This window comes from Vigna unguiculata, chromosome 6 (genome assembly GCF_004118075.2).
Source record: "Vigna unguiculata cultivar IT97K-499-35 chromosome 6, ASM411807v1, whole genome shotgun sequence".
Classification (NCBI taxonomy): Eukaryota; Viridiplantae; Streptophyta; class Magnoliopsida; order Fabales; family Fabaceae; genus Vigna; species Vigna unguiculata.
Window position 1 is genome coordinate 29,304,922 of NC_040284.1, and position 26,299 is coordinate 29,331,220.

The window sequence follows — 26,299 nt, forward strand, 5'->3', positions numbered from 1 at the left end:
CAACCAAGCTGGACGAATTGCCTGACGAACTCTCGTGTTGTAACTGCATAGGGCCTGATAGTGAACATGAAGTAGCATGAGATAGCTGTGTGTGATGCACACTTACTGCCTATGTTAGTATATGCATCAGTGACCAAAATTACGGGTCAGTTGCGTGTCTGAAGAACCACCGACTGAACTATCTTATATAGAAATTCCAAAACAGTAGATAAATTATGAACTTTGGGGTACGCTTTAGTTGCTGCATACTAAGCTTTAGTTGCTGCATACTACGTCAGCTTGGTCATTGATTCCTTTTGTACTCCAGCTCACAGATAACATGTTATATTTCGGTAACTACTGGTGATAGAGTACATGTAAAATTTTATATGACCATTGGAAGAACTTTGCAACTGTAATAAATAGTTAAAATAGTTTGTCCTTTTGTACATGGAGAAATCAAGTATGTCTTTTATACAAGGAAGAACTTGACTGCATGTTGCGATCGGGTCAACTAACCTCTCAGCATGTTCTCACTAGCTATGTTTATTGTTTATTAGCAAAGGATAAATGATTATAGATTAAGGATTACTATTCATTTTCATTACTTCTCTCTGGTCTATAACTCTAACCTATTACTAATGAAAGTATATGCAGTTTTGTGGTTATGTATTTTTATTAAATTAAATAATATAGTTTTAGAAAATAAGCAATTCTATAGAAATAGTTTAAAAAATTGTTTGTGAATTTTATTTAAATTAAAAACGTTAGGTAGTTTTTTTTGTTTTTTTTGTGGCAAAGGTGTCCAATGTATGTATATTTTATTTCTTTTATTTATTAAGGTATAAAATTATTTAAATAAAAGGTGAGTTATTAAAGGATGTATCACTTATATATATATATATATATAGTTTTTGTTTTAATTTAAATCAAATTCTTTTAGAGAATCTTCATTGTAAAACAAATTAATGATAATACTGTCATAAAACATACAAAATATTCAAATTACCAGGAGGAGATGATTTTGTCGTAAAACATAAAACTTGAAAAACATTTATCTGAAAATTCAGGGGTCTACCATACCTACCTAAAGCATCTGGTTAAACATTTTGATCTCTCTAATAGTATGGTGAGAAGAGTTGAGAAGATTTTGGATGGGATGGGATGGGATGGGATGGCATGTGATGACATTGGGCAAGTTAGAGTAGGATAAGGAATATGGTTTGGAAAAGACTAGATTGATGAATTTGCAATCCATCAAAAACTGCCTAATAGTCAGCCAATGCAAAATCACATACAAAATGCTCATTATCATTCCTAAAACAAAACTTATACGACTTTTTCTTACAGAGATCCTAAACATCCTAAATATTATAATATAATGCAATTAATAAATTTCTCTATTTATTTTCAAACTTATCACCATATAACACTACAATACTTTTTACCTCCCTTCTAACCATGGTATTTATTTATTTTTAAATTAAGTTAATTGTAAAATGGAAATAACGATTAACTATAAGATATGAACTTTATTGGGGGATATTATACTTCATAATGATAAATACACGTTAAAATCTCAATTTACAACATGCATATCAATTTTTAAAAGAAAACTTGCAAACTACTTTTGCAACATAGAAGAATGATCATTTTAACATGTATTTATTATATTAAGTTACTGTCTATCATTATAAATCTTCATATTTACATCTGTTAATTTATCAGAACTTTTTTCCTATTTTTTATTCACCACTCTTCACTTTAGTCCTGTAAAATATCCTTGAGAGGATAATAATAGAAAACAATTTGGTTTCGATCTTTATTGATGTTACTCACAAATGATTTTTGCTTTTAGTTTCTTGTTAATTTTTTCGTTAAACATGATGAACTCAGAATAATCACATCAAAAAGAATGTTACATCAATATATCATATCATTAAAGGCAAAAACAAAAATATATCTATATTGTGTGAATTATTTTTTTCTTTTGTTGTGATTTGTAAACATAATATATTAAATATACAGATTTAAAAAAAACTTAATGTGTTTGTATTATATAGTTTATACTTTATAACATATTTGAATTGTGTTTAAGTATTATATTTAAGTATATATATATATATATATATATATATATATATATATATATATATTGCAGAAATTATAATTTTATTTTATATTATGCATAACTGTCATATAATATATAATAAACATTTATATTTTATATTTTTAATATATTGGTATAGTACATGTGAATTATATAGAATAATTGATGGTAATTAATTATATGATTTCAATCAAAATTTAATAACATGTAATTAAAATCATAATGATTTATATTTAAAATTGTGAATAGTGGATTAATGTTGTGTTGTGAGACTTTACAAAGAATTACTTTTATATATGACTAGACTTTTACATATAAATACACTTTTATATATTTATATTTTAACATTTTATGATATCAAAAACAATAGAATTATTATTATTATAATTATAAAAAAAGTAAAATGATTTTTACAATTTTATTTTTAGCTTTTTTTTTTTAATTTTAACTATTTCTTTTAATTATAAAAAGTAGTTAAAATTTACAGAAAAATGGCCAAATTAATTAAATATTAAATTAAAGAAAAATATCACTTAAAAGATAAAATTGGTAAAATTATTATTTTTTATTTAAAAATATACATACAAGTAAAAATTGAAAATAAAATGTCCAAAAGAGAAATCTCTTTATATAATATAATATAGAAATATAATTAAAACTATGATTTCTAAATAAAATATAAATAAATATTAATACAATAGTATATTAGCCTAGTCGTATAATAAATACAAATAAGTAAAAAACTAAATTTATTCCTGCTTTAAAAAAATAGAATTATATTTAATTATAACTTGAATTAGACTTACTACAGATTTACAAGTAACATTCTTAATATACAAGTTTAATATACTTCAATTAAATAAAAGGAGGAATTACAGTTAATTTATAAGTTCCAATAACATTTTAGTCAATGTAAGGGTGTTTGTGATTTTTTACTTCAATTTATTAAATACTTATAGGAAAACACAAAATTTAAATGCAGTTGGATTGGGATGCTTCAATCCAAATTAAATCAATTTTCTGCGGATTAGATTAGTTTTTTTTTTTTATTTTTTAATTATGCAATGGTTAAAATTTAAACAAAACTATTAAATATTTTATCGTGTAAAATTGTCAAATAGAGAGTTATGTATTGTATAAAAAATTATAGTTAGAATATAAAAACTAAAATTGTTTATTATGTTTTTTAGAAAATTATTTTATAATCATTTAAAATTTATTTCTGTTATTTTTCTCTCAAAAGAATAAACTCATTATTTTTTAAAAGTTTAGTTATTTTAATTCAAATAAGTAGACTCCATTAACCCACTAAACTAATTTGTGCAAACATTTGTAAAATGAACCTTGTTAGGTTAACCTATTTGTTAAACCGTTAAGATAGATAAAATCCAATAAGTAAGCTTAGTTCTTTTGACAATTCTATATCTTATTTCATATGTTTTTTCTTTTTGATATCTGAATATTATTTTTTTATATGTTTGATTTTAGGCTTATACGTATTTTAAATATGTGATGATGAAATTATTTAATAATTCATATTTAAAATTGGAAATTCTCCATTAATGATCTGAAGCTCTATCAAACTTTAATCTTATATATACACAAGTAACTAAAGTAATAATCTTTTATATATAGAGAGATTCAGAGAGATCATTAGTAATAATTTACCAATATTAGACATTGAAATGAATGCTAAAGTATTACATTATTGCAATAACCACTATTTTATACATATTTTATACATAAAATATGTACAAAGATAAGAAGCAATAATTTATTAATAAAAGTATAAAACAATATTATTAATATTATTATAATGATACGTCAAAAACATAATTACATAAGGAAATACTAAATGTATTCTCACTTAAAGTAAAAAATTATTATAGTAACAGCCTTCTTTTATACACAAATATAAATATATATCATATCTTAAAATTAGATTAAATGTTGATTCATAGCTATTTTATTTTTAATATATTTGAAATGCGTTAAATAATGAATCAAAAGTAATTCTATAAATTTAATCAATGTTTAATGACATATAATTAAAAAGATATACTTTAATGCTTACACAATTAATTTAGATTTAACATTTTACAAACACGGTCTCACAAACTAATGTTGGAAAACCTTGTACAACCCTTACTTTTATATGTACAAAAATAATTTAAGCAATAATTTATTAATTGAATATAAATTAATATTACAAAATAGTATACGAAAGACATAATAAATATATTAAAGTGAAATGCCAAATAAAGATTTGGAAAAAAATCATGTTGTGACAACTTTAAATACATGGATATTTAAAGGTTTTGTGTTAAATGAGTTAATTAAATTTGAATATAAAATTATATTTATTAAAGGTAGAATATTAAAAATGTCTAACAATAAATTTAAATAAAAAAATATCTTTATTCTGTCAAACAAATATCAATTCCACGAATAAAATTCCTCACAAAACGACAGTAGCTTATCTTCTGCATTTTTTCTTCTATGAAATTAATTGTCATCTAAAAAAAAAAAAAATCGATCTTGTTGTGTTTTTGTATTAACATTACATAGTGCTAAGCTAACCTAGTTACTATAGAGAGACGTTTCTACCCTTTAAGCCTTTTTAAGGTCTCAAGTTGTTGCAGCCTCAGCATAATAAAAAATAAAGGAAAAAGAAAAAGAAAAAAAAAATTGTGGATTTCCTTTCTGATTCTCCAATGTTCTGAGATCAATCTTACCTTTGATTGTTCCAAATTCTGCTTCAATCGGGTACGCCCCAATCTTCCAATACTGATCATAACTCTGTTTTTCATTAACGCCTGTTGGGATCCTTTGTATTCGGGGATGCATGTGCTATAATATTAAAAACACAATTTTCTATGATCACTTTTCTGATCTGTGACTGAGTGCGAAGTATCCACATGTATTTGAATTCATTTGGGTACTTTCAGTATTTTCTCTTTTTCATCTGGGTATGTTTGTGGCTCTGTGAGTACCGGGTACATGTTTCTCGGTGACTTTTGATTTTTTTTTTTATTTCTCTTTCATGTATTCTTTTTGATAATTCATTGATGGGTTTCTTTCTATCTAAAAGTTTCAGGAAGTTATATCTCTAGGCTGTAATACTGAGATTCAGAGGTAATGGATTTTCTTCTTAAATTCAAGCATTGGATTATAATTCAGTGTTAGTTATCTCCTCTTTTCTTTTTCCTTGGTCTGTAATATTAGAAGATTTATTCTGAATTTTCCTCCTCGATTCTAATTTTCACATTATCATTTTAACGGAACTTGTATTTGGATTTAATAAAATTTGGATGATTCTGAAGATGTTAAATGAAGTAGTGATGCTTGGCGAGTATATTCATATATTTTATGTTTTTTTTCTCCGTACTAATATTGATTTGCAGATAAATGGCATCACTGGTGGCCGGTGCTAGCAGTCGAACAACTCCTTCGGTGTCTGTCCAAGAAAAAGGGAGCAGGAATAAGAGAAAATTCAGGGCTGATCCACCTTTAGGAGAGCCAAATAAGAGTATTCCTTCAGCTCAACATGAAAGCCTAAGTTATGAATTCTCTGCTGAAAAGTTTGAAATAACTCCAGGTCATGGGCAAGTTAGTACCTCTGACATGTGCAGTGTAAACCAAGATCATTCTGATGGATTGAAGCTTGGCCTTGGATTGTCTAGTTCCGTAGTTTCATCTGAGTTCAGACTCAGCCAACCTAAGGAGGAATCCGAGGTGGATGATGAATTCCATGACGCTGATTGGAGTGATCTCACTGAAGCCGAACTAGAAGAACTTCTCATGAGCAGTTTGAACATCATTTTCAAGAGTGCTATTAAAAAACTTGTTGGATGTGGATACACCGAAGACGTAGCTACAAAGGCCATCTTAAGGTCGGGCATCTGTTATGGATGCAAAGATGCCGTGTCTAATGTAGTTGATAATGGTTTAGCATTTCTTAGAAATGGCCAAGAGGATCCTTCAAGAGAGCATTATTTTGAAGATTTAATGCAGCTAGAGAAGTATATTTTGGCTGAGTTGGTTTGTGTTCTTCGAGAGGTTAGGCCATTCTATAGCATCGGGGATGCAATGTGGGCATTGCTAATTTCTGACATGAACGTGTCACATGCTTGTGCAATGGACGGTGACCCTTCAAATAGTTTTGGTAATGATGGCTGCTCTTCTGTTCAAACTCAATCACAATCAAAATTACAATCAAAAGGTCCTGAATTGAGTCTTCCAAGTCCTTCTAAATCAGCTCCCTCAGGTTCTCAACCTGAGAAGTCCTCTGTGGCAGGACATACTGTTTTGGACAACGCAAAGAATTCTCAAATTCTTGGACTATCGGGGAAAGAGGTTACTAATTCTGTGCGTGATTCTATTGATAAATCATCTAGTACATCTGGAACACCTCAATCTCCTTTTGTTGAAGAAAGGTGTGGGAGTGTTAGAAAGGTCCATTCCAGTGGCACAAAGAGAGAATATATTTTTCGACAGAAGTCATTCCATGTGGAAAAAGGTTATCGAACATATGGGTCTAAAGGGTCATTGAGAGGTGGAAGACTGAATGGCTTGAATGGATTAATCTTGGATAAAAAACTTAAGTCTGTATCAGAATCTACTACGATAAACTTAAAGAGTGCATCCTTAAACATAAGTAACACAATGGGAGTTGATGCAACAAATGACAATTTGAATGCTGTTTTTTCATCTAACGATGGGCCATCTACCCCCGCGGCATTTAGCTTGGATTCCAGTGACACCGCTTCTCAGTCAAGAGATACTTCATCTTCGGTGCCTGAAGCAAATTCTATTCTCGCTGTTGGTAACCCAAATGCATTACCATCTATGGATACTGATCTTTCTCTTTCTTTGTCTTCAAAAAGTGAGTATCCTGTTACATCTATCTGCTGCGATAATGAGGCACCCAATAGTAGTTGTGTAGGGATACCACGCGACAAGCCCCTAGGACAGTGGATACCCCAAGATAGAAAGGATGAAATGATTTTGAAGCTAGTTCCAAGGGTTCAGGAGCTGCAAAACCAGCTTCAAGAATGGACAGAGTGGGCAAATCAGAAGGTTATGCAGGCTGCTCGGCGGCTGAGCAAGGACAAGGCTGAGCTTAAGACACTAAGACAAGAGAAAGATGAAGTTGAACGGCTTAGAAAAGAAAAACAATCACTAGAGGAAAACACAATGAAAAAGATTTCAGAGATGGAAAATGCCTTGTGTAAAGCAAGTTCTCAGGTAGAACGAACTAATGCAGATGTCCGCAAGCTTGAGGTAGAGAATGTTGTGCTGAGGAAAGAGATGGAGGCTGCTAGGTTACGTGCAGCAGAATCAGCCACAAGCTGTCAAGAGGTCTCAAGGAGGGAAAAGAAGACCCAAATGAAGTTTCAATCATGGGAAAAGCAGAAATCCTTGTTCCAGGAGGAGCTAATGGCTGAAAAACACAAATTAGCTCAGTTTCAGCAGGAATTAGGGCAAGCTAAAGCACAACAGGATCAAGTTGAGGTATACTATTTCAAGCATATTCTAACTACTTTTTCTTGTGCTTTCTATCTTGTAAATGTTCACCTGATGTCTATGCTAACGTACATGGTTCGGCTTGTAATTTGCTCTCATGTTATGCTTTCATGTTCTCTTCAATATAAAAAGAGCAATGTCCGTGAAATGTCAGAAACTGTGGTTAGGGAGCAATGATCCGAAATTTCAAAATTTCGCAACTCTCATTTTATGCACAGGATTGTATCAATTAAATTTGGATTGACACATTGACATTTTATTTGTGGTTTGTTTCTATGCATGGTTTAACTATTTTTCATTAGAATGGGAGTGGGTGGGCAGTGCAATTTATGTTAAATGAATCAAAGTGTTTTCCCCTTTCCATGGTGTTAGATGACAAGGTACTAGCCTCTTTTTACCGTCTAAAGGGTCAAGAATTGAACTGCCTTCCGTCCGTCACCAAGAAATTAAAGCATATGGTCTATCATCCTTTTTTCTGTCCTGGTGCATCTTGTTTGATTCATACTTTGAAGGTTCTATTCATCTTGTGGTTGCAAGACTTTAAAGTACCGACACCTGAACCACAAAAGTGTAAATATTGTTTTACAGAAGTGAAACGTGAGTACAGTTTGCTACACATACATCACTTGTGAGATTCTGCAGTTGCCATCTTATTCAATGTGTAAATGCCAAATTAGTTTTGTTACCGAGTATTTTCTCATTGTAAAGGAAAATATCACAGGCTAGGTGGCAGCAGGTAGCAAAGGCAAAAGAAGAACTCCTTTCACAGGCCAGTTCTATAAGAAAAGAAAGGGAACAAATTGAAGAGTCAGCAAAATCAAAAGAGGATATGATCAAACTGAAAGCAGAGGAGAATCTGCAGAGGTACAGAGATGACATCCAGAAACTTGAAAAAGAAATTGCACAACTGAGACAGAAGACTGACTCTTCCAAAATTGCTGCACTGAGAAGGGGAATTGACGGAAACTATGCCAGCAGCCGTGTGGACATGGAAAATGGCTCTGTTCTGGAAGAATCAAGGGCCACTTTTATCTCAGAACTTGCTACAGGCTTAAATGAGTACTCTTTGACCGGGGGTGTTAAACGAGAAAGAGAATGTGTGATGTGTCTCTCTGAAGAGATGTCTGTTGTATTCCTCCCATGTGCTCATCAGGTTGTTTGCACAACCTGCAATGAGCTCCATGAGAAACAAGGTATGCAAGATTGTCCTTCTTGCAGGAGCCCAATCCTGAAGCGTATTTCTGTTCGTTTTGCCCATACATAATTATTTACTTGGATGAAGTGAGTGTTTTGAATAATGTCCGTGAGACGCTCTTCAAAAGAATAATGCATTCAGATCATGCATTTCAATGAGTTCAGATACATTATGTTGCTTTCAATGCCAAGGTTGATTCTTGTGTTACAACTTCCTTTAATCTGCTGTCGCAGTTTTATTTGAAGCTCTTCTCTCATCTCCTTTAAATGAATGCTCAGCTCCTCATTACATCTTCATTCTAATTACTTATGTATAGTCCTTTGTCTCCGAAAGAAAATTGAAAGTGTTTGAACACTAGCTTAACTCTATTAAGTCAGAGTGAAGGCTTTGATCCAACCACAAGGTAATCTTCAAAAGTAAAGCAAAGTGAATAGAGAAAACATCATGTCTGTAAAGATATTCTTACAATGTAGTGTGTCTCTTAATATGATTTTTGCCATTACATGTACAATAATAACCGTTATGACTTATTCAAATACAAAAAACATGCAATAAGAATCGATGAGCAAAAACTACTGAAATTGTATACAGTGATCTTTCCCAAGTTAAGAAAAATGTCTTTAACACAGAATAATACACGTGGATTATTGTGTGATGTGACTGTAACTGCATTAATGCTTTCTATCATTACGGCAGTAGTTGGGTCTGAGATTTGTTTCTGTAGTAGCCATTCATCTGAGATTTGTTTCTGTAGTAGCCATTCATCTTATTCAATTGTACATGATTATAGAGAAATGAGTACAAATTTTAGACAATAACAATGTGGAAATCTCAGTGAGAGAATCCACACGTTTGCAGAAGATATTTGTGAGGCGGAGACGACAGAGATGCTGCCCCTGTGAATTAACACCAATAGCATATCTTTAGAAAATATTTTAAGAGTGTCATGTACACAAATTTTGGAAATCCCAAATACATTAAATTTTAAATAATTTTTATTAGGATATTAATTTATATATATGAAAAAAAAAATGGGAGAAGACCCCTCATGCATAATAAAACTCCCCCACTGGCACGCTTATTGAAAGTGAAGTTGTCTAGTTTGGTATATTCAATAGTTTGACGGCATGATTTCTAAAATTTGACTTCAAATATTTGAATCGATTTGGTCTAGTCTAACAAAACAAACAGGTCAAAATGTGTAAAAAATAATGCTAGTTTGAAATTCACCAGACTCGTTTAGTCGGAAATATTGTTTGTCTAATTTTATTTTAAAATTTATATCAATATATATTAAAAAAACAGAAAACTTTTAGTCTAACTTGATGGGCTAATGAGTCAGATCAAGAAATATATTTCTAAGAGTTTTAAACTAGGTCAAGTTGACTACTTTCCATTTTTGATTTGTTAGATTGAATTTGGTTGTACTTACCAATAATATGATTAATTATATTTGTTATCCAAAACTATTAAGAAATATCAATATAATAGATTTTATAAGAAGCTTATTATTACCGAATATCCCGACATATGATTTGTAAAATCTAACATGATCTGTTAAAAAAATTAGGCAAATCTTCTTCAGATACGTGTGATTTTATAAGAATCTTGTATAAAGTTACAATTATTTTTAAGTAACTGCACATATCATTACACCCACATAAATAACACACATTAGAAAACCACTAAAAATATAAAGCCTGGGTTCCAACAAAAAAGAAACTCAAGTTTGAAAAATAACATAAATATCTTGTTAGCATTATGCTCAAGGAGATAAAGAATCTAACAGAAAAAAAAAACCCAATGATGTCTAGAATCTTATCCGGAGAAGAACGTTGCAAAGAAGATGAACCATGCGTACTTTGTAAGCTAGTTCAGAATCCATGGAAGTGCATATAACACAGAGTGATGGCAAAGAAATTAAGTAAAAAGAAGGTGATTTGAGAAAGAGATAGAGTATGGGAAGCACATATAGCAGCAACATATCAAGAGTTGAAGTGTCAAAGAGCCCTAATTTCAAGGACCAATCTGTGGTATACTCAACTCCCGATTCAAGAACCTGCACCCTTCATGCGAGCGTGGGCGTGAACACTGCGAGTGTCTCTCTCAGAGACTACACTTTCGACAGAGAAGGAACCAGAGTGGACATTAGGGTTCGAGACATTGAAACCAACAAAGAAGGTCGTAAAGGCGTTGGCGCCATTGATCTCAAATACGGAGGCTCTGCTTTAGACGTTCGCAAAGACGCGGGGCAGTTTAGCATCGGATACGGCGTTCCGCACGTGAGGTGTGGTTATCTGGTTGTTACCAAACACGACACCACCGCACACGGCGGCTCTTTGTTTGTGACACACGTGTGCGGCACCGCGGAACAAAGGTTGTCTCTCGTTGTTGTGCAGGTTTGGTACGATGCTGCTAAAGGCTCTTTTGTGTGTAACATAACTGGTCCTTCCCGACACGCTTCGTTTATAGAGGTGGTGGCGGCTATGAAGAAAGCCTATGGTGACTGTGTTGATTCGCCTAGTTCCACCGCGCATGGAGCAATCCCCAACACACGCATCATAAACAATTCTGGTGAATTCCATGGCCATCTCAATGGTTCTATGGTCAGTGATTCCATGATCAACTTTTTTAATGTCTACATGATCAGTAGTAAGTGAGGACTTGAACAGTAGATTCATGTAAAACTCACTTCATCTTGTTCATGATGTTCATAACGGGATTCAGCATCATCATTCGTGTCTTAACTTGTATCTGTGGAGATTGTGGTAGTAGTCTTGTTTTGTTTCCTTCCCAGTAATCAAGCTTTCAGATTTCAAGTTAATATTTAAGGTAATCTTCACTTATTGAAACAGATGAGGTGAATTGTTTATGCCAGCATTTTTATTTATACAAGCAATAATAATTGTAGAATTATGAAATTAAGCTAAACTTCTACGTTAACAATTTTAATTATTTCAGGGAATTTTAGGCAAAATTTTTAAAGGAAAATAATAGTTTGATATACTCTTACGTAACAACTCTGTTGATTAATGTAAAAAATAAAATAAATATGATTAAAATTTTATTATCTTGTGTTATTAAGTGGGTATAATTGATTTTATGAGTGCCAAAATATCGCTGTTTATTTTTAAATTTGTCACATGGTAAGATTTGCAAAATTTAAATTTTAACCAATCATAGTCTTCTATTATGGTAATTCGTATTCATATGTCAACATTTATATGAATTTCATAACTAAAATAAAAAGAAAAAAACACTTTTATTCGTCGACAGCAGGGTTCGAACCTGCGCGGGCGAAGCCCAACAGATTTCAAGTCTGTCTCCTTAACCACTCGGACATATCGACTTTTAATATGTTATGCAACATATTGGCCTATAATACTCATAGGTATAATAAAAATAAAAACCATTCGTCGACAGCAGGGTTCGAACCTGCGCGGGTGAAACCCAACAGATTTCAAGTCTGTCTCCTTAACCACTCGGACATATCGACTTCTGCAACTACACAATTTTTTTTAAACTAGTTAGTCATGATAAATTATCATTTTCTGACATTTTCTAAATTATTACAAACTAATTTTAAGAACCTACTCTTTTTTATTCAGTTAAGAGAAAAATAAATATTTTTTTAGTTTAAGGACTTATCTAAGCTTTGTCAAATAGTTTAGGAATTAATCGAGTATTTAAAAAGAAACAAACCTTTGATTAATTATCAATTCAGAAGCTTTCTATGTTGGATTTCACTCATCATGAGTTACACTAATTAATGACTATTTTCGGTTGGTCTCGTCTATTATATAAGACCTTACTTGAAAAAAAAAAAAGACAGTCAATATTGAGACCATGTAGAGATTGCTATTTTCCTGCATTTTATATAATTTTTCATCATCCAGGATTTTTAATATTGCTAAATTTGAATTGTGTTTAGGAATTCTGCACGATTATCCATATCATTAGGATAACATATATATCTCTATATTATAAGACTAAAAACATGTTAAAGGCATTATTTTACTTTAAATTATTATTACTTCAAATCGAGATTTTTATTTTATTTTCATGTTATGTGCTATATTATCTTAAAAAAAATCAAATTAACAAGAATCGCAATGATTTGGTAAAAAATTTCTTTTAGAACTGCAAACTAATTTCCATTGATATAGACGATCTTCAAAAATAAGAATATTTTCAACATAAATTCTGATGTATCGTTATAAAGTTACGTACTTTCAGCGACCGTTACTCTTAGTTATAATTGTCGGAGAAACGACAACATTTATGAATTTATCTTATATGCGAAAGTTTAAATCACTTAAACCCCATTTATGTGTTAACATGGTTAATTGTCCTAATTACTTTATTTCAACATTTTCTTAACATTACATTTACAGTTATATTCTAAAGTTGCATTATTTCATAACTTTTGCAAAAAAGAATAATCCAACCATATATATATATATATATATATATATATATAACAAATTTAAGAATAATTTAAGTTATTTATAACTTGTTCAAAACTTAAATTTATTCGCAGTCATTCATAAATCAAAACTCATTGTAAACCATTAAAACTTCACCAATTGATGAAGGGCTAAAATCCCATCCTTTTGATATCCATTAAAAGAACTTTCCTTAACCTATAGTATAAGTAAAACTTATTTAAAAATATCCTATGTCAAAGATATATTATTTTTCTTTAATGTTGTAATTACTAATTATTGAAAACAAAATCTTTGGGCACCCACCAAGGCTCACAAGTTCAATGTTTCCAGCTTAGAGTTTATCCAATGCTCACAATTCAATTTGTGACTCAAATGTTCACTTCAAAGTTAAGTTTTTTTTTTTTCTATGTCTAATAAAAATGTAACAAAAGTCATTAGTGGTAAGTATTAGTATAATGCATGGAATTTAAAAAAAAAAAATAGCAAGAACTTAGAAGGCATCAACTGAAAGAGTAAATATATATAATATTGAAGGAGTAAAGATATTCAAATTGAAAAGTGACTTAATTAGTTCCATCAAAAGAGAATTTGAATTGAAACTAAAGAGATTAAAAAAATATATATTAAGAATAACACGGGGTTAGGTGTGAGATTACTCTTTTTCGAGAGTGCTAAGAATATTCTCTACAAACCTCTGTTTAATAACAAAACTCCTATATTCACCACTAACATAGTTTATTCGCAATAGGATAAAATTAATTTTTTTTCACATAATTTGTGAAGTGCATCGTAGAAGTTTACCTACTGAAACAGCTGCATGCTGATCTTGCATAGGTGTGGTTATATCAAATCTTGTCCAACCATGTCCCACTTTCTCTACCTAAGTCATTGACTTTTGTTCAGTGAAAAGGACTTCAAAAATGTTTGTTTTCCAACTACGTTTTTGAGGGTTACAATAGCTCAATCAAAATTACAACAACACAGACAAATTTTATTCAGAGGTATTAATGTAAAGTTTATGATTAAAAAACTGAAAGCAGGATCTACCATTTATATAATAACTACAACTTTTTATAATACATTCGAGAAAGCTAAGATTTCAACTCATTACATAAGAAAAGTATATAAAGCTGCATCCGTCAAAAATGTCTGCAACTCACGGGATGTATTCCACTGGACAGTGGCTGACCCCACCAAAAAAATCATTGGTTACTTTATGCAGATTTTTATAATGGTTGTTATCATTAACACATATAAAAACAAGACATTAGTTAACTTCTTCTGTTCTTGTTGGTAGCAGTTGGCCTTGTTTTCTTGTGTTGGAAAAGAAGCTCAACAACATTGCACCATTGTCAACTCTTCTCACTCTCTCTATCTCCCTCCGTGGAGTAGTTAGGACCTAATTTTGTCTCCACTTATTCCATATATTTGCCTCGTTTGGAAGATGTGCCACTGATTAAGCTGGTGAAACAAATCATGATGAACGTGTCATGAAAAAAAGAGACATCGAATTTATATTTTCCTTCCCAAAAGCGAGTTTGTGTGAGATGTTTAGTGTCATTAGAAGAAAACTCCGGCACTTTTATTCAAGGATATTGTGGCTACTATGGAAGCGCCCCAGGTGTAAAGTTGTGATCAAAAGGTTTAGAAAATTGAACTTTAAGGGTCATCAATTGAGTAAGAACAAGTCTAGAAGTGACTCAAATGGCCTCTTGGTTGAGTCTGAATCTGGAAGGCCTATTAGGATTGCTACATTCAATGTTGCCATGTTTTCACTTGCACCTGCTGTTTCAGAATTTGATGAATGGGTTGTCTCCAATCACGAGCATGGATCTAAGAAGAAGAATCTCAGAAAGGGTGACTTTCCCAAGAGTATACTGAAGCAATCTCCATTGCATGCGTCTCTGAACAAAGCTCAGAGTCTTTCTGACTCCAACATTCTGCCACGATCAAATTTGAAGGTTTCTATTAATCTTCCCGAGAATGAGATTTCACTGGCAAATAGTAGATTGGTTGCTTCGATGGAGAGGAAAGAGGGCACATCAGATAGAATGATGGGAAATGTTTCTGGCAGGCATCAGGTTCCTGCAAGATCTCCTGTGTGCTTTCCTTTCGTTATGAACTACTGTGAGGGCAGTGAGAGATTCACAAGCAGCAGAAGCATCTTGGAAGTTCTGAGAGAGATTGATGCTGATGTGATGGCCCTGCAGGATGTGAAAGCAGAAGAAGAGAAGAACATGAAGCCTCTTTCTGATTTAGCAGCTGCTTTGGGGATGAAATATGTTTTTGCTGAGAGTTGGGCTCCAGAATATGGAAATGCCATCTTATCCAAATGGCCAATTAAGAAGTGGAAAGTTCAAAAGATTGCTGATGATAATGATTTCAGGTGTTTTATTCCTCCCACATTTCAATGATGATGATAATGATTATTATGTTGTCTTGTTGAAAGACAAAAACTGTCATGCCTCTGTCATCTTCTGATATATTTATTATTGTTGTTTTAGGCTATAGAATTTTTGGGTGTAAAAGTGCAATGACAACTCTTTGTGTGATTTAGGAATGTTTTGAAGGCTACAATTGATGTGCCTTGGGCTGGAGAAATAAATTTGCATTGTACTCAACTTGACCACTTAGATGAGAATTGGAGAATGAAACAAGTGCAGGCAATATTTCGCTCCAATGACTCTCCTCATATCTTAGCAGGAGGTCTCAATTCTCTATATGGAGCAGATTACTCATCTGAGAGATGGACAGATATTTTTAATGTAACATTCTTAGTTCTCTCCACTGTTTACATTAAATTGGTTTTCTTTTCCACATCCACCTGAGATTGTTTGTTTGTTTGTTTTTGTTGCAGTACTATGAGAAACTCGGAAAGCCTAGGCCAAGGTCAGAAGTCATGAACTTCATGAAATCCAAAGGCTACGTCGATGCAAAGGATTATGCAGGAGAATGTGAGCCCATTGTCATCATTGCCAAAGGCCAAAGTATATTTTTTTTCACTTGTTCAACTGCTCTTTCTAACTTAGCTTAGATGATTATCATGATCATGATCAGTGACGGATCTAGAACACTAAATCAACTGAACAAGTCAAGTGAAGTATTTGTACGCTACAATTACACACAAATCTATCATAAAACTACTGTCAGCATGTTCAAATACACAAGATTAGGAGAGAAAAATAAACTTTTTTGAAATACCTAATAATAACTTTAACAAAATCAGGAATGTACTTACATACCCTAATATACACGTAGGTCCGTCACTGATCATGATTGTTGAAAAACTTTGAATGTGTAAGTTGAGTGGTGAAATAACAGATGTGCAGGGGACATGCAAGTATGGCACAAGAGTGGATTACATTTTGGCTTCCCCAAATTCTTCATACAAATATGTGCCAGGGTCCTACTCAGTGATTTCTTCAAAAGGAACTTCTGATCACCATATAGTGAAAGTGGACATTGTGAGAGTAAATGCATCTGCTCAGAAAAATGTGATGAGACAGTGCAGGAAACTAAAGAGTAAGGTGGTGAAAATAACACCACCATGTTCTGCAACAGGTGTAAGGGAATCAACCCCACCTACCAAAATACTTGTACCATAGGAAAATTGTGTGACAAAAGTGATGAGGCATATTTTGATGAACACTGTTAGCTGGGAAGTTAAAATGGCATGGTCATGCAGTAGAGTTTGACATTTTCTTGTGCCCTTGTTCACAACTGCATTAATACTGCTCTTTACCTTTTCTTCTCTGTCCTCGTCTGCATATAAATAATTCATCTCAGCATCAAGCATTTCATCATTCCTACTGCATATACCACTATTGACATTCATTCCCACAATTTATGATCACCTTTCATGTTCAGACAAGAAGCAATAAATCATAACAACCCAAAGATATAATTGCAAGTCTCCCGGTCATGAAAAGTTCTGCAAAAGAAGATTAACGCTCACAACATATAAATAAAATTCCTATGTAATATCCCTTCCCTGCAACAACATTTTGCATCATATTGAAAGTAATTTAAATATTAAATTAAACTCAAAATTGCTTCAAGTTAAATTTGTGTTGGAGATTCTTCGTGAATTCCGGACAAAGTTAAATTACAATATATAAATATAAAGAAAGAAGAAATGAATTAAAGAAAGAAATCAGATGATTTTTTTTTTTAATTTTGTTTCAAGTTTTATAAAAATTAATTTAAGTTCGTAAAAAAGTAATTTTATTTACTTTTTTTATGTTTCATGTATTTATATTACAAAAAAAAAGATACGTACCTACAAATAAAAACTATAATTAATAAAATGTGATAAACGTAAAAATAAACTTTTACGGTAAAAATATTAACTTGTACTAATGTATTAACTATGCATAAAAGTCAAAATAACTATGTGCGGTAGTACGGATACTCTTATTTTAAAATTTTAAACAAACATGCAAGAAAATAAAATCTATTTTTTATTTTACGAATAAAATTATTATGCTTATTTTAATTTAAATCACATGACGATTAAAATTATTAACTAATATATTTCCCATAAATAATAACATTCAATCTCTGATGTATAAAAATTTAATGAATAAGGATGGTAAAGTGGGACAACGGCATAATCAAGCTACCTGTAACAAAAAATCATACCAAAAAATTGCATTTCAAGTCCATCGGTCCGCATAGGCCTACAATCTGTGCTGACTAGATGGGATAAAAATCCGTTTTAGCTCTGATCATTTGTGACTCCCTCAAAAACAGATAAGGTCGAGTTGATCCACTGAACGAAAACAGATCGACAATCATAACTCGTTTTGCACAGAACAGGGCAGGCTACCCGTTAGTTTTTTCTTTTCAAATTTTTATAACTTTTTTAATTTGTTTTCAAATTTTTTATTTTTTTAATTTGTTTAAATATTAATATTAAAAATATATTTAATCAAATAGAACATTTTTTAAAATTTTAATTAATTAGTTAATGTTTTTAATTAGATAAATATAATTAATTATTACATTTACATATTAAATTACTCGATTATAACTAATAATCGATACTTAATTTGTATGTATTAATGATTTAAATTATAACACAATTATATATTTATATATTTAAAAAATATAATAAAAAAATAATTTTTTTAATTATTTATATGTATCTTTTAAAATGGGTCAACGGGTTAAGATGGACTGAACCATATTTTTAGTCGTCAAATTGAAGGGTTGGTAATAGAGATAAAAAAAATACGTGCATATCTGCAGATAAAATTGGTGATGGATTGTTAGTACCTACGGTTATTTATTACCTACTACTATTCGCAGATAATAAGTAGTGGTTATTTTAATACCCATTTATAAATAGATTGAGTGCGGGTATCATATTATCCATATCTGTAGGTACACATTAGTCGAAAAAAATTAAAATTAAAATTTAATTTATATTTTATTAAGTTAAATTTAATTAAAATTAAAACTTAATTTATATTTTATTAGGTTAAATTTAATTAAAATTAAAAAATAATTTATATTATATTTTATTATTTTATAATTTTATTTTAAAAATTTATAAATATATATCTGTTTTAAATATTTGTGGATATTCATGAATTTTAAATAAATTTGTAAATATTTTTTAAACAGATACACAACAAATAAATGAATGAAGAACGGATGAATTTTTTTTCTTTTGTAGATCGAGCTCTAGGTAGGCACTATCCATGGCTACCCCAATCGATATCGCTCACCCGTTGTCTCATACTATTGAGTCTATAAAATAAGTCTATTTTACGAGTCCTAATTATTCATTTCATATATAAAACAAAATAAAAGATAAAGATTTTATTTATAAGAAAGAAAGAATTCAAAAGAGCATGTATAAACTATACATAACTGTAATAGGTAAAACAATTCTTTAACCATTAAGAATAATTTGACAAATTGGAAGGTGCATATATTATGCAGATGTGGAGATGTGGACATATATCAGGTCTTAGACTTCTGAGAAGTATCATTGGAATCAGAAGTGGTAGGGTATCCGATTCCATGACGATTATTTGGAAAAATAACAAAGACGGAGCTAGCAACTACTCCAATAACCGGAGGCAACACCTGCATCAGAAGCTTCTCACCGGACTCAAATTCAGGATAGAAACAACGCACACTGTTGGTATCAAGCAATCCCAGCACAGCGAACACCACCAACGAGAAGAAAGCGTGCACGAAGTCCCCGAACCGGAGCTTATATACAGACAAGTCGAGGGAATCAGAGGCGGGCGAAGGCCACAGCCCCTTGGCGGTGACGACGCCGTAGTGGCGCTCACCGTCGCTGCCGGTGTAGCTGTCGGTGAAGGAAGCGAAGGCGCAGTTGAAAGCACAGACGACAAGGAGCGCTCCGGTGAGGTACTTGTTGAGAGTGGTGCAGTGTCCGTTGTTTGTGACGACGGGAATGAGGAACTGGAAGAGGAAGACGGTGCCGGTGGGGAGAAGCTTGACGAGGTTTCCTAGCGCCGAGAATGTTTTCCCCGACATGGTTGAAGCCCGTGTTTTCTGGGAGGTTGTGTTGGAGGAAGAGGTTATGAGGCCTTTTTCACTCATTGTGTTGTTTGTTATAAGGTTGCAGAAGAAGTGATTGATTACTCAGTCCCACAATTCATGGTTAATGGGTGCTTGTGCGGTTTTTATAGAAGTGCAGAGAGAGAGAGGGAGTTAGTTGCTTCTACGCGATGTGGGATGTGGAGAAGAGAGTTCAATTTGTGATCGATAAATGAATGCTTTTGCTTCTGGTTTTGGAAAGACCCACACCCACCTTCAATTCCAATTCAAGCTTTCACGTTTTTTTAACCTCTCATAACCCTTTAAATGTCACACCTCTCTGTTCAGATACAACACTCTCCAAATACTTATTTCTTCTTTTAGTTATCATTTTTCTTTTGCCCACACGCTTCTTTCCTGCATGAAAAATCATTACTCATACGAAATTGTTAATGATACATAGCATGATGTATAATTCAATATTTTTAGTAAAAAGATATTAAGATTTTATGTTAAATAGTAGGATGGAATTGTGGTCTTTGTATTATCCCTTTAGCTGGTGGGAAGTATGCTTCGTGTAATGCGTGTTGGATAACCCAACAACATAATTAATGCATTGTAATTTTTTGAGGAGGAAATGATGTTCATCACAATTTTCATATTTGGTTAACTAATATATAGTGTTAAGTTTTTTTGAAAGATTCAACTTGTTAATTTTTCTATTTTCTTCTTTTTAACTTAATATATATATATATATATATATATATATATATAAACTTTTTCATTGTAAACCAAATGTTTAGTTATATTGTATCACTTACAAACTCTGTGTGAAAACCTTTCGAGTTAGTAATCTTAGTTGGGAAGTATATATATGTGTAAGAGAGTTAAGAAGTTGAACTTCATCAATGTCTAATGATTACATTGAAAACAAGTTTAAAATGTTTTAAGTCTCTACTAATAATAAGATGTTATTTAATTTCATTTCTTGTAAAAAAATTGTTAAATTTAAATTCTAGATATTTTCTTTATATTTTTTAATTCTTATTTTTAACAAAAGTTAGTTGATATTTAAAAACGAAAAAAAGTAATTAAGATAATTGAATTAATAATAAATATTGTAGTTGTACTTTTCTCATGTAATTAATTGATATATTATTATTTTATAAAAAGAATATATGCATATAAATTTTAAGATTTGCTCAATTTTAATATATTATGAACAATAAATTCTGTTAATTTAGTGATCTTATTTATTTTCTTACATAAAACAAATATTTGATTTGTATCGATTTCATACTTACAAATATTCATTAAGGGAAGTATGCATGTTGTTATGAAACTGGTATTAGACGGTAGTAATTCAAAAAAAATTTCCTGTCACTGTTAAAATATGATTTTTTTCAAGATGATTTCAAATGGAAAAATGTTCTTTATCGCTATTTGATAATCATTTAACCATTTTTAGAAGGGTAGATAGTTTTAACATTAATTAAAGAATAATTTTAACAATAGTTAATTTTTACATTTTTGAAAGAAAGAGAAATTAAATAGTAACGAAAAGTTATGTCAAATATTAATAAAAAAAATGTGATATTAAAATATCAGTGACCATTTCAAATACTTCAACACATATATAATTATAAATTTTATATTTTAGATAAGTGTTATAATCTGAAGGAGTGAGAAAATTAGTGTTCTCCACCACTAATTAATATATGACAAGGACATATACATACATAATTTTAGACCAATTTTTTCATAAGTTCAAAATAGTGATAAGATATCCAATCTCAAATGGTAAGAAATTTAATTTAAAGCTTAAATTGTGCTTACATTAAAAAATGTTTATATTTTTATTGTTGTTTGGGATAATAGCTGAAATAAAAATAAAAATAAAAAAGTTGATTTTTACGATCTGAAATTTCGAAGTTTTATCTTTGTAATCTTGAAACCCTAAAAACATGAATTGTAGCAAAAGAAGAAAACAGACTAGAAAATGAACAACGTGTAAGAGAAATAATTTGATAGAAAGAAATTTTTTTTATAAAAATAAATAAATATTTGTTACAAGGGAAAGTTCTAAATATATCTATATACTGAAATTTAATTTCTCTCCATATCCGTTTTGTTTGGTGTACCCATTTTCTAACAATTTTACTTTTTACTTTTCGTATTTTATAACTATTATTTTATCATTTTATCCTTATAAATATAATTAAACTTATTATTTTTAAAATCTACTAAAATTAATGAGAAATATTATTTTTTATGACTACGTAAACGTCTTTTATAGGTTGTAATATAAATTTTACTGATATTCTCTCCATATGCGTAAATGTATGTTATTCATTCATTTACGTGGTATGCGTAAACGTGGACTTCTACATATAAATATATTGGGCCACTCTGTAACTAATGGGCTACACACAACTGGGCTGAAATAATCACTCCATACAAAAATTCTAAGAAGGGTAAACAGAAAAGAAAAAAAAAAGAATTAATGATTTAAAAAGATTAGAAAAATAAAAATAGAGATGAAGAAACATAATATGAAAAGGTATAAATTATCATATAAATTTTCTCGAGTAAGTTAAGCGTTTTAATGATTTTTATACTTGAATATGGTACTAATGCACAGAATAATGAATTCAAATCCCCTTTCAAAAGTTTGGGGATTTAATTTAAGCAATTCAATGCACACAAGACTGCAATGACCTAATCCCAATCATAATAGCAACCAAAACATAATTAAGTTATTGTCAGCTTATTTTCAATTTAATTACAGTAAGTTATATAAGTCAATAACTTATGACAAATCAAAAGTTGCTACAGGTTCGATGTCAGGCTCATTTTGAAAAACTTGCAATTCTATTGAAAAATTTTTTTGGCACATAACATTTATAATTAAAGCTGTGGCAAACAACTTCTGTTTTAGAAATTAAAGAAAAAGTTAAAGCTGACGCAAAAGTTTGTTTTTAGAAAACTGGATAGATATAAGTCTCAAATTCTGCATTCCATGTTACTAGTTTTCACGTTTATTTAGATTATCATTGAATGGCACGGTCAGCTAAATTGGATTTTAAATAAAAGTAACTTTTAAATCCAAAATCAATGTGAAATAAAATAAAACGGAATCAGAGCAACTTAATTTGAGAGTTTATTTAATTAAAATATATTTCATAAGATATTTGTTTGGGAATCATTTAACAAATTTAGTGACACGATTGATGATTAAAGGAGTGAGACAATATGAAAAAGAAGGGGAAGAAAAGTTAAAGTGGCACAAAAGTTGAGTTTTGAGAAAAGTGAATCATGATTCTCTATGTCGAGGACACCTAAGTAGTGTTTTAAACAGTTACTCTAAGCAAAGCATATACATGTTCTTTTGCTGTGTCTTTGAATTGAAGTGAAATACATCTTCTGCTGCTGACATAGGAACAATACATGATACATGTGACATAACTCTACAACATTCTTATCTTCACCAAATTATAGAACTTAACTTCTCTTCTCTTTCATCAAATCCTCCAAACTCCAACCCCACCTTATCATCATCCCTACCCAAATCCATAACCAAAAAAAACCAAAACGAAAGTAATTCAGGATCATCCATCTTATTCTTCTCCTTTGTTTCTGTAATTTAAATAGGTAATTTTAAGATGAAACAAAATAAAAGGTGAAACCATGGATAAGAAATGAAAGATGATTAGAATCTGGCCAAATTTCCCTATTTAATTTTTTCACTTTATATTACAAAAGGGTACAGACCTAAAGACGCTCTCTAATGGACCACAGAGCAGAATCGAATTTTAGCCCACATAAAAACCAATCCAAACCAACCCACCCATTCACTTCCGGATTTTACAAATCAACCCCCATCCTCCTCCCTTCTTTCCTTTATTTTTTTTTTTAATAATTTAGTTTAATTTATTGTCCATCTCTAACCTGAAATTACAACCTAACCTTACCCTTAAAAAACCCAGCCTTTCACCGCAGCCACAACATCTTACAATCTTACACGCCATCCAAACATAAACTACTCCAAACTTCTTTTATTAAGACTTCGGCCCCCAAACTTTCCCCAATTCCAGAACCGCCCTCCCGTTTAAAAAAATCACGGTCGGGTCAGGACTCCAAAACTAGAGGGGCGTAACGGAGAAGTAGAAAAGGATTCTAGAATAAGGAATGGAACGAAGGAAAGGAAGACAGGTCGGTTATATCCGGGTCTCGCCCGACCCGAAATCCGGAAGCGATCCTGCCGCGGCTTACTCAAGCCGGAGCAAGCGCCTCAGATCCCTCGTGGCGGAGTAGTCAACCACCGCCGCTGCCACCTGCCTCTTCGAAAACGACGGCAAGGGAAGCGCGCTGGGGGAAGGAGACATGGCAAACGCCGATCCAGCGTAAACATCGCGCCCGGACCAGAAATCCACGATTCGGATCTGCTTGGTAACCTTTTCCGGGTCAGGTCCGAGTCTCTGAGTCCCAACTACCACCAAATTGTCACCTTCCTTTCTCAAGGCTCCGCTTTTGAGCTTTGAATCGAGCGACTCTCCCCTCCGGAGAATCGTCACCTTTTCCATCACCATCCCCGTGCTCCTCGAAACTCTCGAATCATCGGAACTCGGTCTTTTCTCGACGACCCGTTTTCGTTGTTCGGGTCGGATGGCCGGCTTCCGTTGAGCGCGGTAAACGTTGGCGTTGTTGGCGTAGTGTCTCCGGCGGGAAAATCCCGGCGACGGAACACCGATCCGGTGGGATAAGCAATCTTGTGGGCGCAGAACCTCCGTGCCCATAATGAAGAAATTTTAAAATTTTGAGAACAAAAAAGGCAGAAGGGAACAGATCTGAAAGGTTGATTCCTAGAATTTTTTTGTGGTTGGTTTGTTGTTTGGTTTGGCTTGGTTGATGTTGTTCTTCCTTGTTTAAGTTATGTTGTTGTTGATGTTGGAAAACAAGGAAGAGAAGGGTATAATGGGTAACGAAGGAGGAGGGGTTGAGTCTGGGGAGGGAGGGAGTTGAGGGAAGGGTGATATATAAGAGAAGAGGAAAGAGACAAAGGTGGGGGTGGGTTCCACCGACTTGCGTTGCGCGTGAAGAAAGAGAAAGAGAGTGGGTCTTTCGTTAATGGTCCACGTTTCTAACAGCTATATCAATTTTTCATCCACACCCACCCCTATCTGACGTGATCTAACGGCACCGTCTGCTCTCGCTTGGTTTTCTCCATGGCCCCGATTCCTGGACATTATTATTTGAGGTGGGCTCCAGCTAGGGTTGCCCAATAATTATGCAATTTCCAAGATTTTTTCTAACAATTTTTTTTTTTAAATATTAGTGATATTATTTTTGGACATTGCTAAAAATATAAAATGAAAGGAGTGGTTAGTACGTGTGATATACTGCTAAACCAAAATCCCAATATAATCAAGTAATTAGTGAAAACAACATTATCTTATAGGGGCTAATGAAACCACACTTCATAATACCATTAATTACAAACTAATTTATAAAATAATTTGCACTTCACATGCCCATGTTCATGCCCTTAATGAATTTTGTTGAATAATTCCCTCTTATCTATAGTTTTTAAAGAGAATCTCACCTTGCTTGTTCCCTGCCACCCATTTATTTTCTAACCTATGATCATTCTCTAACCTATTTTATATTATTGTTATAATATTCTTCAAAACTTCTTTCGTCTTATTATTTTATACTTTTTTTCTTAATCTGTCTCACAATTTCATTATACGAAAAAATTTGTCAATGGTGTAAGAATAATCCATAAAATCAAAAGTCAATCTTTGTAAAATATAATAAAAAGAGGTTAGTCATGAAAAAATATTATAAAGCAAGGGCTGAAATGGACATTTCACCTCCTTCATGGGTATGAGTGTTTGAATGATGTAGGCCAACTCAGTCAAGGTTCCATTGCTTACTCAAACAGAAACATATGCACATTTAGTGGCCGCTAGTCTCAGATTTTTGTATTTAAAAATATCTTTTAAAATATAATTTCACTTTAAAAAATAAAATTGTTGAGTAATGGTCAATTCAAAAATTAATATTATAATTGTTTAGTCACAATTTTACGGATTAACGTCTTAATGACGAAAAAACGAGACTATGATTATGTTTTAACTTCACTGTTTATTTGTCAAAATGCAAAATTGTGTTATTTTCTACTGTTATAAATCGTGGTGGTTGTAGCATAAAGTCTTTTGCCACCACAGAATAGTTGACATGAAATATCATTTCAAATTAAAAAAAAAATTGAGAAAATATACTGAAATAAAGTGCTGATTTCTCTATTTTTAATTAATGAGTGAATTTCTATTTTTTATGAGTTAAAAAATAAGAGTTAAAAAACTGAAGATAGTAGAATAATTGTTTTCTTGTTTGTATTTTTCTCTTTATTTGGATAAAATTTTAGTAGCAGTCGCTTGAACTAAAATAAGATTCACACTTACATAAAAGAAACTTCATTATATATATATATATATATATATATATATATATATATAT

The 26,299-nt window shown here is 31.6% G+C and overlaps 4 protein-coding genes and 2 non-coding genes across 10 annotated transcripts; 2 read left to right on the top strand and 4 right to left on the bottom strand.

The window, feature by feature from the left end:
- The first annotated feature begins 4,678 nt into the window (after positions 1-4,678).
- On the top strand, positions 4,679-9,275 carry LOC114187191 (putative E3 ubiquitin-protein ligase RF298). Of its 5 annotated transcripts, XR_003605200.1 has the most exons (5): positions 4,679-4,855; positions 5,181-5,224; positions 5,494-7,603; positions 7,988-8,212; positions 8,337-8,596. XR_003605200.1 is itself a non-coding variant. In XM_028075357.1 (4 exons), the coding sequence occupies exons 3-4, from the start codon at positions 5,498-5,500 to the stop codon at positions 8,877-8,879; spliced, it is 2,649 nt and encodes an 882-aa protein (XP_027931158.1). In that variant the 5' UTR covers positions 4,679-4,855; positions 5,181-5,224; positions 5,494-5,497; the 3' UTR covers positions 8,880-9,275. The 5 variants fall into 5 exon arrangements, 4 of the variants coding, with proteins under 4 accessions (XP_027931158.1, XP_027931159.1, XP_027931161.1 ...); XM_028075357.1 differs by lacking the exon at positions 7,988-8,212 and having other exon boundaries at positions 8,337-9,275; XM_028075358.1 differs by lacking the exon at positions 7,988-8,212 and having other exon boundaries at positions 4,717-4,855; positions 5,187-5,224; positions 8,337-9,275.
- Positions 9,276-12,077: 2,802 nt separating this feature from the next.
- Positions 12,078-12,159, bottom strand: TRNAS-UGA. The gene has a single exon. It is a non-coding gene; the product is annotated as a tRNA-Ser (tRNA).
- A 65-nt stretch (positions 12,160-12,224) lies between these two features.
- Positions 12,225-12,306, bottom strand: TRNAS-UGA. Its single transcript has one exon. It is a non-coding gene; the product is annotated as a tRNA-Ser (tRNA).
- Positions 12,307-14,553: 2,247 nt separating this feature from the next.
- Positions 14,554-17,009, top strand: LOC114187316. The gene is made up of 4 exons (XM_028075534.1): positions 14,554-15,644; positions 15,816-16,023; positions 16,116-16,245; positions 16,580-17,009. Exons 1-4 carry the CDS (start codon positions 14,749-14,751, stop codon positions 16,861-16,863), a joined length of 1,518 nt encoding a protein of 505 aa, XP_027931335.1. The 5' UTR covers positions 14,554-14,748; the 3' UTR covers positions 16,864-17,009.
- Positions 17,010-19,059: 2,050 nt separating this feature from the next.
- LOC114187423 (protein DMP2-like) lies at positions 19,060-19,909 on the bottom strand. The gene has a single exon (XM_028075678.1). It carries the CDS (start codon positions 19,838-19,840, stop codon positions 19,229-19,231), a length of 612 nt encoding a protein of 203 aa, XP_027931479.1. The 5' UTR covers positions 19,841-19,909; the 3' UTR covers positions 19,060-19,228.
- Positions 19,910-23,069: 3,160 nt separating this feature from the next.
- Positions 23,070-24,802, bottom strand: LOC114188023. The gene has a single exon (XM_028076506.1). The coding sequence runs from the start codon at positions 24,571-24,573 to the stop codon at positions 24,046-24,048; it is 528 nt and encodes a 175-aa protein (XP_027932307.1). The 5' UTR covers positions 24,574-24,802; the 3' UTR covers positions 23,070-24,045.
- Positions 24,803-26,299: the final 1,497 nt, after the last annotated feature.

Bases quoted from the DNA above. Each gene is read 5' to 3' on its own strand.
- LOC114188023 (XM_028076506.1), bottom strand. From the start codon at position 24,573: ATGGGCACGGAGGTTCTGCGCCCACAAGATTGCTTATCCCACCGGATC.
- LOC114187191 (XM_028075357.1), top strand. From the start codon at position 5,498: ATGGCATCACTGGTGGCCGGTGCTAGCAGTCGAACAACTCCTTCGGTG. The intron at 7,604-8,336 runs GTATACTATTTC...AAAATATCACAG, and splicing joins CACAACAGGATCAAGTTGAG to GCTAGGTGGCAGCAGGTAGC.
- LOC114187316 (XM_028075534.1), top strand. From the start codon at position 14,749: ATGAAAAAAAGAGACATCGAATTTATATTTTCCTTCCCAAAAGCGAGT. The intron at 15,645-15,815 runs GTGTTTTATTCC...TGTGTGATTTAG, and splicing joins GCTGATGATAATGATTTCAG to GAATGTTTTGAAGGCTACAA. The intron at 16,024-16,115 runs GTAACATTCTTA...TTTTTGTTGCAG, and splicing joins GATGGACAGATATTTTTAAT to TACTATGAGAAACTCGGAAA.
- LOC114187423 (XM_028075678.1), bottom strand. From the start codon at position 19,840: ATGAGTGAAAAAGGCCTCATAACCTCTTCCTCCAACACAACCTCCCAG.